The 15,423-nt window shown below is 39.3% G+C and overlaps 1 protein-coding gene across 1 annotated transcript; it reads left to right on the top strand.

Annotated features, from left to right (window-relative positions):
- Positions 1 to 620: 620 nt before the first annotated feature.
- LOC311493162 (natterin-4-like) lies at positions 621 to 11,911 on the top strand (the record flags this gene model as incomplete). The annotated part of the gene is made up of 6 exons (XM_084551723.1): positions 621 to 874; positions 1,233 to 1,320; positions 1,470 to 1,774; positions 5,959 to 6,157; positions 9,953 to 10,031; positions 10,443 to 11,911. 6 exons carry the CDS (start codon positions 621 to 623, stop codon positions 11,561 to 11,563), a joined length of 2,046 nt encoding a protein of 681 aa, XP_084407849.1. The 3' UTR covers positions 11,564 to 11,911.
- Positions 11,912 to 15,423: the final 3,512 nt, after the last annotated feature.

The raw sequence follows: 15,423 nt of genomic DNA, 5'->3' as shown, positions 1-15,423 counted from the left end.
GCTTTGATTCAAATACTGTAAACCTATGTTGTGATTGTACTGTCTTGAATTTCCCCTTGGGGATCAATAAAGTATCTATCTATCTATCTTTTGCATCAATATACTGTATTACAAACTTTGTTCAATGATTCCACTGTGTCTGCAGTATTCTCTCTACTACTGCAGTACTTTTACAGAGATGTATTTACTGTACTGTACATGTAGTACCATAATGAAACCTGTATCACCTATTTTGTTCTACAATATTTACAGTTTTTCTCGATTGTTTACACACAAAAACTGGTACTTGAGACACAATGACCACAACATGTAACTCGTGCACCAACCCCTTGAACCAATTCTGCTAAACTACAAGCACAATTCCTGCTTTACACTCAAATTGCAATTCTAAAACACACTTTTTTCACAACACTACACACAATTCTCTACATTTGGCACAATTTTCATGACGAAAATCTCTTATTTCCACAAAGAACACACTACCATTCAAATTCTAAAGTTAAGTTGTCCTACTATGCATACTGACTCATCACATGGGTAAACACCTGTCACACAGGTTTACAATTAGCAATCAGAGCTTTAGCATAAAAAGGGCAACAGGTGAGCTCTGTTTTGGAGCAATGGATGCCAACATTGGAAACAGAGGCAGAGCCAGAGGAGTGAGAGTAAGAGGAGGAGGACGGGGAGGACGGGGAGGACGAGAACGAGGACAAGGAAGGCCAAGGACTGTAATCTCTGATGAGATCCGAGCCACTTTGGTTGACCATGTGATCAACCATGGTCTAACAATGAGGGAGGCTGGGCAAAGAGTACAGCCAAATTTGAGCAGGTACACTGTAGCATCCATTATCCGGACCTTCCGAAATGAGAATAGGTAAGAAATCTACTCTCAATAGAAAATTGCAGTACTGCATATCAATACAGTACTCAATGAGTACAGTAGTACAGAAATGCCTGTGGACTGTTCTATAAAAATAAAGTATGTTTCAAGTATTTGGGAAATGTATTCCTACAGTATTTTACTATTTGTTTGGCAGAACTGAAAGATTACCAACACAAGGTGGTCGGGAACGTCTTCTATCTCCTGAACAGGAAACTGAAATAATCAACATGGTCCTAGAAAATAACGCCATAACATTACGGCAAATACAAAGAAAAATAATAGAAAACAATGACATATTTCAAAATATTGATAGGGTAAGCTTATCAACACTGGACCGTGTCTTGCGCAGAAATAATCTGAGGATGAAGCAGGTCTACAGGGTGCCATTTGAACGCAATTCAGAGAGAGTCAAAGAATTGCGATATAACTATGTGCAAGTGAGTCCTATACAATCCCTTAATTGATGCATACTCGCAACACTGTATAAATTACTGTATACATATTTCAGTATTGTAATCACAATGATTGTGTTTTACAATAGTGACCACTCCCATGTCTATTTCTGATATTGTCATGTGTGTTTCAGAGAGTCCTTGAGCTAGAGGTGGCTGCAGTGGAGCACCAGTTCATCTTCATTGATGAGGTTGGATTCAACCTCACAAAAAGACGAAGGAGGGGAAGGAATATGATCGGGCAGCGTGCTATTGTTGAAGTCCCTGGCCAGCGCGGAGGGAACATCACAATGTGTGCAGCGATTACGCACCACGGTGTCATGCATCACCATGCTACCCTTGGCCCCTACAACACTGCCCATCTGATCACATTCCTGGACAACACACTACACAACACACTCATTCCACCAGAGCAGACAGATGGCCCAGAGCAGCTCAGGTGCGTTGTAATTTGGGACAACGTAAGTTTCCACCGGGCTGCTCTGGTTTGCAACTGGTTCATTGCCCACCCACGTTTTTTAGTTGTTTATCTCCCTCCATATTCCCCATTCCTAAATCCTATTGAGGAATTTTTCTGCCTGGAGATGGAAAGTGTATGACCGAAATCCACAAACGCATATACCCCTTCTCCAAGCTATGGAAGACGCATGTAGAGATATAGCAGTTGATGCTTTTCATGGCTGGATTCGCCATGCTAGGCAATATCCCCCCCCCCCCCCCCCCGCTTGGCCAGGGAAAACATTGCTTGTGATGTGGATGAGGTACTGTGGCCAGACCGAAACAGAAGACAGGATGCAGCATAGTTTTTTTTTTTTTTACAGTAACTGTATACAGTAAATTCTTCTGTTTTGTATGTAGACCACTGTACAGTATGTGGAACTTTGTGTTGGTTGGGATGTACACTGTGTACATTGTTTTTGTGGGAAAAATAAAATATATTTATTACCGTGTATTTGTGTGTTCTGAGTATAAAAACAATATTCTCAAATATTTTACATTACAACACACTTATGTATATACTGTCTGTAGTAAGTGTAACACTGAACAAAAAAGGCCTAAGTCATTACGATGAATGGAGAAGTGTGTTTTACACTGAGCACGTCAGTGTTCAACTGGTTTTTATAAATGTCTATTGATACGATGGTTTGTGTGTGTCACTTGAAACGAAATACCATTTTGAGAAGAAATAACATTGTTTTGAATGTGAAGTTTAATTTTGCAGGAGAATTGAGAGGTTTTGCCCATTGTGTGTGTGTTTTTGGACTTGTGTGTAGAGTTCTGAGAATATGAGGCATGCTTTCAGAAAATGTGTGTAAACAATGGAGAAAAACTGTAATTTATCCTGTATGAATGAACCATACAAAACACAGGCGTATGGGGTCATTTCTAAACTCACGTGTTTATGATGCACCTTGCCAAGACCCTATTTGTTTTTCTCTACATAGATTTCATCACTTCCAACACATGTTTTGACTGCGTGTTGATGAGGGACTGAACCATAAGAATCAGATTCCCACTCCAGGATCTCAAAGTTGTCTTCATTAACAAGGATCTCAAATGACTGGACACGATACTCTTTATTTCCAGAAACTGAATAAAATGTTGGCACGCACATACGCACATGGACACCGATTCAAACGTTAATGCAAATGAAACCTCTGATATTACAATCCTTCTAGCTGACGTGACCCAGGCAGAACAAACCCTGATGTCAGCCTTAACTTAGCCACTATATTTATGTGCCATATACATATGTATATATACTATGGCATGCTGTTCAGGAAATTAATCTTTGAATATATGGAATGAAACTTTGAATATATGGAATGAACCTTGAATATATTGAATGAAACTTGAATATATTGAATGAAACTTTGAATATATTGAATGAAACTTGAATATATTGAATGAAACTTTGAATATATTGAATGAAACTTTGAATATATTGAATGAATCTTGAATATATCGAATGAACCTTGAATATATGGAGTGAACCTTTGAATATATTGAATGGAACTTTGAATATATGGAATGAACCTTGACTGACGTTTTGTGAGCTTTCTCTTCATCCTCTTCAGTCTGCCACCATCTCTACCTGGAGAGAGATGTAACCATATTTTGATGGTCGAGTCTATTTCCTGGTCTGTGGCCCCAGATGTTAGTCAGTTACGCCAAACAGCAGCTGAAACATACACGCACAAAGCACAAATGATTGGAAATTAACATTTTTGTATCATTAGGTAATATGGCTACTGTAAGTCTATTAAAACTGATCCCGATGACAATATTCTGGTGTCCGATAAGTGTTTTCCCTACATCTACTGCTTGGTTTAATTTATGTACAAAACAATGGTTATGGTTGTTTACAAACAATAGTTTCAGTATAAGTTCCTAAACCTCAAACTTCCCACCAGTCCCCTAGAACTAAAAAAAACCTGTCATCTGTCCATACTGCAAGTTCTGAATTTAGAAGGGAAACTTTTGGGGAAAGTCCGGAAAAATCTAGCCTGACTGAAACATTAACTGAAAATCAAGCACCTGGGCCAACTGTCATTGATTTCTCCTTTCACCTTACTATCGACTGATCAGAGTCCATTCATTCATTCATCTTCTGTACCCACTTATTCCTGTTAAGGGTCGTGGGGGTCTGCTGGAGCCTATCCCAGCTGTCATCGGCGAGAGGCGGGGTACACCCTGGACAGGTCTGATCAGAGTCCAGATCAACTCAAATAGCAGATATGATTTCTGTCTCAGCCATAAAGCACCTACAGGAACCTTGGACAAGACTAAGTGACTCGTAGATGTGATGGTGAGTGACCTTTATCTCACAGCAAAGTGGTTTAGGAAATAAAACTAGTTATTAAAATGTTACAGGAAAAAATGACCTCATGCTGCTGTAACACTAATCAGCAGAGATTAGATCATGTAAACTTCTGTGCTTCTGTTGTTTGGTTTAAGGCTGTATTGCCAGCAATGATTTCTATTCTATTACTTACAGCTGTCACTGTTGCTGCTGCTGGCTCTGTCCTCAGGCAGTCTGCAGGACATTGTCAAGAAACACTCTCAAGACCTAAATGGCAAAAAGCAACTGGCATGCGTCTTTCCTTGTGCTTTACCTAAGATACGATTAGAAAGAATTGCATGTATTGAACCTAAAATGTTCTAGCACCTGCTTAGCAGCAAATGCATTAAATCATCCAGCAGCTAAAAAGCAGGTTTACAATTAAAAAATAAAAGACTAAAAATAACTTTCATAGTGTTGAAAAGCATTTGAAAGTATGCAAGCTAAAATTGATCCACTAAATTTAGCAGCATGTGATGGATTTTACACACCAATATGAATGGTAGCATAATAAATTTAAATGTGCAGTAGGCAGGATTGCGAAGATCCAGGACTTAGCCAAAAAATTTGAACATCGACAACTTCTCAGTCCCTCCCCACTTTCCGCTAAAGCCCAAAACGGTGTCCCAAGCCCCTCCCCCCACAAGGGAGAGCTGTGCACGATAGAGCGCGTGCATATTGGCCCTGGAATACTGTGCACGAGCAGAGAACCGAGAGAGAGCGAGTAAACAAACTAGCATGGAACACACCGACGTAGTTTAATAATACCCTTCGTTATTGCTAAATAATTTGACCTAAAGTACAACGTTATACTTTAGGTCAAAATATTTAGCAATAGTCAACTTTAGGACAAAACCAAGGTTAGGATGTTTCTGAAAGTAGCCTACATCGGTGATGTTTGCTATCAATAACAGTTAGAAGCATTCATTGTGGCGTTTTATTCCACAGTTTAGATTTATCAATTTGCTATGTGGTAGATATATGACCGCTACCTGTTGATGTGGTTAGACGTTTGAGAGTGAAGCTGAGGCACAGGCCTCAGACGAGGATTACATCCCGGCTCCTTCTACACGCCCGCGGACAAGTGGTGCGACCCGTCGAGGTCGAGGTGGTGGAGGGAGGGGAGGGCGCTATGAAATGCGTGTCCATGAGCAGTGATTGACACTCTGTTAGATACACCCCTGAACTTGATTGGTGCATCTGGATGTGGAGCGGTGGATGTCTTGCAAATCGCGCTACAGGCTCTAGGTGGGGCCAGAGGAGCCGATTTTTTTTTAAATGACCTGCTTTATGCAATTATACTTGAACATATAGGGTCAGTTTCAGCAAATATGACAGAAAGTTAGTTTTATAAGACTTGCCTACTGCACCTTTAATTTAGATTCACATTTTAAGTTCCCCTTAATGATTTTGGTTCAGTTATTTCAAATTAAACTCAGTAAAATATGTTTTATTTATCATTTAAGTCATGTTTTTTTTTTGTTGTTGTTGTTGTTGTTTTTACTTTGTTTTGTTCTTGGATTTAATATAAAACGTTTTTTTTTTTTTTATGCAGTCACCTCCCTGAACCCCGACCTTGAGGAAACAGTTCCTGAAATCCCAGCCAACACATCAGCGTTAACATATCATCACCTGTCTCCTGCTAAGGCTAACACTTTCTCCTCCACAGTTGATGATCTAGGCAAGCTGAAATGGCTGACCTGGTCTGGTTCTCTCCCCAACGGATCTGTTTCAATTTACAACAACTATACTGGACACTGGGACTATGTCTGCCAATACAGATGCACGGCTGGGTTCTACAGGCCCAGCGAGGGTTCCTACTGCCACTACCCCTATGGAGATAAAGAGTATCATGTCCAGTCATTTGAGATTGAGGAGTGGAAATCTGATTCTTATGGTTCAGTCCCTCAACACGCAGTCAAAACATGTGTTGGAGATGATGAAATCTATGTAGGGAAAAACAAATATGGTCTTGGCAAGGTGCATCCTAAACACAAGGCCTTCTTTCTACCTTGCCTAAGGCTGGCAGAAAGAGAGAGAGAAGAGAAAGGAACTAGATAAGCATGTATCTGTCATAGATACATACATCTGACAAAAGCGTACATGTAGAATCCGATGGTGATAAAAATAGAAGATATAGGTGACACTACAGATATGGGACACTACAGTTAACATGCTATACAGCAGTAGCACAGAATTGCATGGGTAGTAATAAAGAAAATTAGAGGACAGGAGCTCTTTGCCAGAGAAAAGAAATTAGAGGATAGGAGCTTCGTGCGAGAGAGAAGAGAGTACATGTGCTGGGTGCATCGTCCCCCAGCAGCCTAGGCCTATTGCAGCACAACTAAGGGATGGTTCAGTCCAGCCCTAACCAGTGTTGTGCATGAACGCGTTCATATTTTTGTGAACTGAAATTAATGCATCATTTTTTCAACTGTGAGCTAGACGTGAGTTTCGCTCAATCTGAAGGGAAAGAAGGACGTTCACCCCTATCAGGAAAAAAAAAAAAACTTTTCCAACAGCTGTCAGCCGACGTGCGATTTACGGCAAACATTATGGCTGCTGGTGAAGCCGTAGGAGAAGCCACCTCTGGCACCGCAGAAGCTGCTGATCCACACAAACATTTGAATGATTTCCTAGTACAGTCAATGGTTGTTCAAAAAAGATCCTGGCAGAAAAAAAAATATCTCGGGCAGGGATGGATGGGCAGGTCAGTCAGAGATTCTATTGAAGAAAAAAAAAAAGAAAGAAAAAATTTACGGGAACTGTCGTTTTGGAGTCTATGAACTTAGTTCAAAATTAAAAAATGTGAACTATGAACTTGAACTAGTTCATTTTTGTGTGTGAACTGAACTTTGAACTAGTTCTTGTTTAGTGTGAACTTGCACAACACTGGAACTGTATATAAATGGATAACGGTCCAATCCACTGGAGGGGGTGGAGCTTATGACCTATACTGCAGCCAGCCATCAGGGGGAGCTCTACTGGAGGAGCTGTTCCATTGTTCATCTTTACACTGTCTATGGTTTCAAAGCTGCTAGTCATGTTTACCTTTGTCATTTTGACTCACCTTGACGAGCACATTAACTCTTTTTTTTCTTCTGTCTTATTAATAAATACAAGTGACTGACATATATTTTAGACATTAATTTAACCTGCTAAATGTTCCCGTGAAGATTTTAAATTACTAATGTTTGGTGACTGCCCTACAGTGACACCTAGCGGCCAGAGTGTGAATTGTCACTGACTAAATGGAAACGGGTGTTGGGGTGGATTAAGACTAAACATTCTGGTCACTGTCACAAGAGATAAGTAAAAAAAAAAAAAAAAAAAAAACAACATATTTTTATATATATATATATATATATATATATATAAAACAGGAATAGTAGTATCCGAAACAAACAACATTTTGTTAAATGCTTGGCACACGTGACAGACACTTACATAGGAGTTGATAGAAGAGTGAATGGATTTCTTTAAATATGAACAAATGCAGGATCCATTCAGTTAAAAAAAGTGGGGAAAAAAGGTCCAGCATAAACTACCTAAAGAAACACAAGCATAAGCTTTTAGAGCGGCTGTGAGTAGATGTTAAGCATAATCTTTGCAGAAAGTAGGGGTTGCACCGACCAGCGCCTGTCTTACAACACACTTTAAAGTACTATTGAACACTATTTGTTGTGGATATCACGGTTCAACTGGAGCCACACAAACCACCAGGAAACAGAGGTTGCTTTTCTTATAGTTTATTTGTCTCAAACTTTAGTGCTGAAGCTACCAAGTGCCATGGTTCTAAAAGAAAGGAAAGGGCAATGTAAATCATGCCTGATAAATGCAACAATATGCTAGAAAATAAAATACAATTAATATTCTAAATAAAAAATGCTTAAGGCATCATCCATAAAGTAAATCAAACCAAAAGTTTCTCTCTAAACTTGGTCATGTTATAAAATAATGCACTGAAATATGTTAAGATACTTACAATGAAGCGAGTCAAAACACACAAGGCAAACTCTGTTGACCACCAACACATGCAGAGTCTGGAGACAAAGGGAGAAAAAAGAAGGAAGGCCTCATCCAGGCCTATATTTATAAAGTGTGAGGATCAGTGGGAAGAGCCCACATCTCCATCCCACCTGGCTTTCCTCCAGACAGGAGGACTGAGATTTCAGTTTGTTGACAGTGCCGATTTATATAGACAATACATATTTGCAGTAGGCTACCCCCCTGAAACCATGACAACCCAGAGTTCAGACCAGGAGGCAGAGTAGCAGTTTTACACACTTCTGTGCCGCTTCTCTAGGACTGTCTCACACCCCAAACTCTCTAAACTCCATAGATGTTTTTTCTGCTCCCAGATTCTTTAAATCAAAAAAACAACAACAAAATCGGAGTTATTCATAGGAACCTTATACAACATAATACAAATTCATTGGTAGAACAGAAGAATAGGAAAATTAAATGCAGTCTTTTAAATGTCAGATCTCTCTCATCTAAATCTCTTTTAGTTTATGATCTGATAACTGATCATCAGATTGATCTATTTAGTTTGACTGAAACGTGGCTGCAGGATGATGAATATGTTAGTTTAAATGTGTCTACGTACTCCACCCACATTCCTCGAAGAACAGGCAGAGGAGGAGGAGTGGCAGCAGTCTTCCACTCTACTATCTATTAATCCTAGACCTAAGCAGAGCTTTAATTCATTTGAAAGTCTTACTCTTAGTCTTGCTCATCCAGACTGGAAAACACAAAAATCAATTCTTTTTGTTGTGGTGTATCTCCCACCTGCTCCTTACTCTGAGTTTTTAGATGAATTCTCTGAGTTTTATGTGATTTAGTACTTCATTATTAGATTTGGTTTTTCAGAATGTAAACGGATCAACTAACTGTTTTAATCACACCTTATAATCAGTTGTGTGACCATTTAAACAGGAATGGTCTGTTTGAAGAGTTTCAGTCAGGTTTTAGAGTTCATCATAGTACAGAAACAGCTCTGGTTAAAGTTAACAATAATCTCCTCATGGCTTCAGACAGTGGATTTGTCTCTATACTTGTGTGACACTATTGATCACAATATTTTACTACAGAGACTTGACAGTGTGATCAAGATTGAAGGGATTGCATTAGGCTGGTTTGCTTTTTGCTCGTGCTGTGCTTTAAAAGCAGTAAATGGCCATATTCCTTTTGTTAACTGTCAGCTGTTCAGCAGTTCTTAATTTAATAATTTGTTGATCCCCACTAGGAAGTTGACCCATTGGATCAGTTGATGGTGTGTACAGTAATAACAAAATCAGTATATATCAAATATCAAAATGTTTAAAAAACCTGTCATCTGTCCATACTGCAAGTTCTGAATTTGGAAGGGAAACTTATGGGGAAAGGCAGAAGAATCTAGCCTGACTGAAACATTAACTAAAAATCAAGCACCTGGGCCAACTGTTATTGATTTATCCTTTCACCTTACTATCGACTGATCAGAGTCCAGATCAACTCAAATAGCAGATATGATTTCTGTCTCAGCCATAAAGCACCTACATGAGCCAAACCTTGGACAAGACTAAGTGACTCGTAGATGTGATGGTGAGTGACCTTTATCTCACAGCAAAGTGGTTTAGGAAATAAAACTAGTTATTAAAATGTTACAGGAAAAAATGACCTCATGCTGCTGTAACACTAATCAGCAGAGATTAGATCATGTTAACTTCTGTGCTTCTGTTGTTTGGTTTAAGGCTGTATTGCCAGCAATGATTTCTATTCTATTACTTACAGCTGTCACTGTTGCTGCTGCTGGCTCTGTCCTCAGGCAGTCTGCAGGACATTGTCAAGAAACACTCTCAAGACCTAAATGGTAAAAAACAACTGGCATGCGTCTTTCCTTGTGCTTTACCTAAGATACGATTAGAAAGAATTGCATGTTCTAGCACCTGCTTAGCAGCAAATATAAATGCATTAAATCATCTAGCAGCTAAAAAGCAGGTTTACAATTAAAAAATAAAAGACTAAAAGTAACTTTCATAGTGTTGAAAAGCATTTGAAAGTATGCAAGCTAAAATTGATCCACTAAATTTAGCAGCATGTGATGGATTTTACACACCAATATGAATGGTAGCATAATAAATTTAATTTAGATTCACATTTTAAGTTCCCCCTAATGATTTTGGTTCAGTTATTTCAAATTAAACTCAGTAAAATATGTTTTATTTATCATTTAAGTTGTTTTGTTCTTGGATTTAATGTAAAACTTATTTCTATCATGCAGTCACCTCCCTGAACCCCGATCTTGAAGAGAGAGTTCCTGAAATCCCAGCCAACACATCAGCGTTAACATATCGTCGCCTGTCTCCTGCTAAATTAAAACAGAAAAGGCAAGCTAACACTTTCTCCTCCACAGTTGATGATCTAGGCAAGCTGAAATGGCTGACCTGGTCTGGTTCTCTCCCCAACGGATCTGTTTCAACTTACAACAACTATGCTGGACGCTGGGACTATGTCTGCAAATACAGATGCACGGCTGGGTTCTACAGCCCCAGCAAGGGTTCCTACTGCCACTACCCCTATGGAGATAAAGAGTATCGTGTCCAGTCATTTGAGATCCTTGTTAATGAAGACAACTTTGAGATCCTGGAGTGGAAATACGGTTCTTCTGGTTCAGTCCCTCAACACGCAGTCAAAACATGTGTTGGAAGTGATGAAATCTATGTAGGGAAAAACAAATATGGTCTTGGCAAGGTGCATCCTAAACACACTGCCTTCTTTCTACCTTGGGAAGGTAAAGAATATTGGTACAAGAGCTACGAGGTCCTAACCATGAATAAGGATGTTGTGAGAGAGCACATCTCTGATGTCAAGTACAACACTGATGCAGCTGAGATTGTCCCGTATCCTCCAGAAACCATGCGCACTTCGGCCATCATCAACTATGAATGTAGTAAGGTGACAAAGACGACAACCCTTTTGAAGGATACGCAGGAGCAGAGAATGTGGCACATCAGCGGTTCCATCATGGTTGGTATAAAAAAAGAATTCACCGGAGGAGTCCCCGGCGTTGCATCTGCAGGTATTGAGATCAGTGGTGCGGTCACAATGGAGTTCTCAGGAGGACATACTTATACAGAAACAAACTCCCACTCTGTTTCTGTAGAGTTCCAGGTCCCACCAAACCACAGCTGCAAAGCCCGCATGTTGGGCTATAAGTACAAGTCAAATGTCCCTTTTAATGCACGTCTCACCCGCACTTACCGCAACGGGGAGGTCAAATGGACCTCGATCTCAGGGACATACAATGGCGTCCAGATTGGACAAGTTACGTCAGTAGTAGAACGCTGTGAACCTCTAACCGACGCCATGCCTTGTCCCATAAGGACGTCCCAAGATAGCTGAGAGACACCTGTGAAACTTGCCAGTATTACTGTGTGTACCACACAAAGAAATCATTTAGATTATATGACATATGAAATAATAGTCAGAAAATTCAATTCTTTTGAAACTGAAGTGCTTCTAGTTTCGGTCCTTGTGTTGGTGAAAATTGACAACAACAAAAGATAGTGATGACCAAGTGAACGTCTGCAACGTTTGGTTGATAGATTACACTATAGATTACACTAACATGGACTAAATTGATGCATATTTTACAATGACATTTTAAATAATCAGTTCAATTTAGTTTGAAAAATTGTTAAAAAAAATAAAATAAAAAATTGCATTGTGACCCTTTTGTTCTACTCAGCTCTACTTATTTAACTTTGATTAGTTTATGGTGAAACATTAAAGGGGAACTACTGTTTTTTACAATCTGGACCTTATTTCTGGCATAAAATACAATCCTTTACTCTAACTAACTTTGGCGTCATTTGGAATCATTCAGGAGATATTCAGATTTGCGTATATCCATATAGTGGGAGTGACTGGGGCACCGAAACGCAGCCTCTAAATAATGCATTATCTTCTGTGAAACTTGTTCATTTCACCAGTATGTTGTTATCGTGCGCTAGTGCTATTCCCCGTTGAGTCCGGAGTTACCGGTTATCATGTATTCTGACCTGGATGATGTTATATCTGAATGTCGCATGCATCGTGATGGTCGGCTTGTTTACCTGTAATTTGCTACTGCTAGTTTTTTGCAACATGGCTGAATATTCACCAGTTCACCAGCATTCTATGAACTTGAACTAGTTCTTGTTTATTCTGAACTTGCACAACACTAGAACTGTATATAAATATGGATAAAGGTCCCATCCACTTACATGGAGGGGGTGGAGCTTATGACCTGTACTGCAGCCAGCCACCAGGGGGAGCTCTACTGGCTTCAGCTTTACTTTTTTTGAGGAGCTGTTTCGTTGTTCATCATCTTTATACAGTCTATTGATTCAAAGCTGCTACTCGTGTTTACCTTTGCCATTTTGACACATTATCACCTTGCACATTAACTCCGTTTTCTTCTTATGTCTTCTTAATAAATACAAGTTATTTACATTATAATTAATGTAATGAAAAATAAAAAGTAACAAAGATATATTTTAGACATTAATGTAACCTGCTATATTTTCCAGTGAAGATTTTAAATTACTGATCTACGGTGCTCAATGAAGACTATCCAACAGTGACACCTAGCGGCCAGAGCGTGAATTGTCTCTGACTAAATGGAAATGAGTGTTAGGGTGGACAGTGGGGATTAAAACTAAACTTTCACAATTTACCATCACAAGAGATAAGTTTTATTAAAAAAATAAATAAATAAACACACACATATACACTACCGGTCAAAAGTTTTAGAACACCACACTTTTTCCATTTTTTTACTGAAAATGATTCAGTTTAGTGTCTCATTGCACTCTGAAATGAAAGCATAGAACAAATAAGCAATTTGAGTTGAAAAAGAAATCATGGAATCAATTTATAGACCAAAATGTATTCTAAACTATTGACTCATCAAAGTAGCCACCTTTGGCACATATGACAGCTGAACACACTCGTGGCATTCTTTCTACAATAGAAATCAAATATTCTTCAGAAAGTTCTTCCCAAGTCTGTTGCAGAAGTTCCCATAAATGTGTGGCACTTGTAGGTTGCTTGGCTTTCACTCTTCTGTCCAGTTCATCCCAAACATCTGGAGTCTGGAGACTGTGCTGGCCTCTCCATGTTTTCAACGTTACCATCTTCCTGAGGTAGTTCTGGCATAGCTTGGACTTGTGTTTTGGGTCATTATCTTGCTGTAGGATGAACCTCTGACCAACTAGGCACATACCAGAGGGTATTGCATGGCGCTGCAGAATGCTGTGGTAGCTGTTTTGGTTCAGGGTGCCTCTCACTCTGTACAAGTCACTGACCCTGGATCCAGCAAAACAGCCCCAGACCATCACACTTCCTCCTCCATGTTTGACAGTTGATGTCACACACTGTGGAACCATCCGCTCGCCTTCTCGACGGCGTACAAAGATCCTGCATGATGAACCAAAGATTTGAAATTTTGATTCATCAGTCCATAACACCTTCTTCCAGTCTTCAGTATCCAATGGCGGTGTTTCATGGCCCAGGTGAGCCTCTTTGTCTTATTCTGACATCTTAGCATTGGCTTTCTTGCTGCAACTCGTCCTGTCAAACCTGCAGCTCGAAGTCTTCTCTTCACAGCTGAAACTGAGACTTGCTTACTACGACCACTATTAAGCTGTGCTTGAAGCTGTTGAGCCGCCTATCATGCAAGCTGTTAACTCTCAGAAACTTGTCCTCTGATTCAGTTGTGGCTTTGGGTCTGCCAGACCTCTTCCTGTCAGAGTTTCCCCCAGTTTCTGAGTGCCTTTTGATGGTGAAGAAAACTGTACTCACTGACACCTCGACTTTCTTTGCAATTTCCCTGTAGGAAAGACGTGCATTTTTAAGTGTTATGATGGTCTGTCTCTCTTCCATTGTTAATTGCCTTTTTTTTTTGCCTTTGTTCACCAAATGCTCTTGAGGGTCTGGTACCACAGTGTGTTCCAACACTGCTTTTATGCAGACAGAGGGGGTTGTAAGTAATGAAGAAAAGTTGGAACACCTGTAGGAATTAGTAGCCCCAGCTTTCAAGGCTGATTCAGCCTTCATTGCTGCAGAACAGCTTTAAATTGTTAACCCACTTCGTGTTCCCTGACAGAGGCCTTTTTGTATAATTCTGAAATGTACATTCTTTTTCAGTTTTGGGTAACCAAACCTGTTTTTTTTTTAACCTCTGGCTGTTCAGTACTTACCTTTGTACCATTTCAAGCTATTCATTAGACTTGCACGACTTGAATTGCAGTAAATAACTGGAAAAATTAGGCTGTTCTAAAAATTTGACCGGTAGTGTGTATCTATATATATATATATGTCAGATCTTAAATGTCAGATCTCTCTTGTCTTTATATAGAGATAAACAAGAATAGTAGTTACTTACATATAGAAGGGTGAATGGATTTCTTTAAATATGAGCAAATGCAGGGCACATTCAAATAAAAAAAGTGGGGGAAAAAAAGTCAGACATAAACTACTTTTAGAGCGGCTGTGAGTAGATGTTAAGCATAATCTGTGTAGAAGGTAGGGGTTGTATCGACCAGCTACATTAGCCTATCTTACAACACACTGTAAAGTACTATTAAACGATACTGACAGTGCCAATTTATATAGACAATACATATTTGCAGTACCCCCCGGAACCATGACAACCCAGAGTTCAGACCAGGAGAGTTGCAGTTTCACACACTTCTGTGCCGCTTCTCTATGACTCACACCCAAAATTCTCTAAATTCCATAGATGTTTTGTCTGCTCCCAGACTCTTTAAATCAAACAACAACAAAATCTGAGTTATTCATAGGAACCTTATACAAAGCAATACAAATTCATTGGTAGAACATTAGAATGGTAAAATCAAATGTGATCTTTTAAATGTCAGATCTCTCTCATCTAAATCTCTTTTAATGAATGATTTGACAAGAGGAGAGGAGAGGCAGAGGAGGAGGAGTGGCAGCAATCTTCCACTCTGATTTATCTATTAATGCTAGACCTAAGCAGAGCTTTAATTCATTTGAAAGTCTTACTCTTAGCCTTGCTCATCCAGACTGGGTAGATTAGACACAAAAAATAAAGTGTCATTCAATGTTATTGAGTAGATTTAAAGTAATTTAGTATTAATTAAACCTTAAATATTCACAATTAGTTTAGGTGTAGATAATTAAGAACTGCGGTTTAAATCTGTCAAAATTAGCAAAAATGCTTAAAAAAATAGCCAATG

The sequence above is a fragment of the Chelon labrosus genome (assembly GCF_963514085.1).
Source record: "Chelon labrosus genome assembly, chromosome: 9".
Classification (NCBI taxonomy): domain Eukaryota; kingdom Metazoa; phylum Chordata; class Actinopteri; order Mugiliformes; family Mugilidae; genus Chelon; species Chelon labrosus.
The sequence above is the reverse complement of the archived record's forward strand: the minus strand, read 5'-3'. Positions and strand labels throughout refer to the sequence as shown.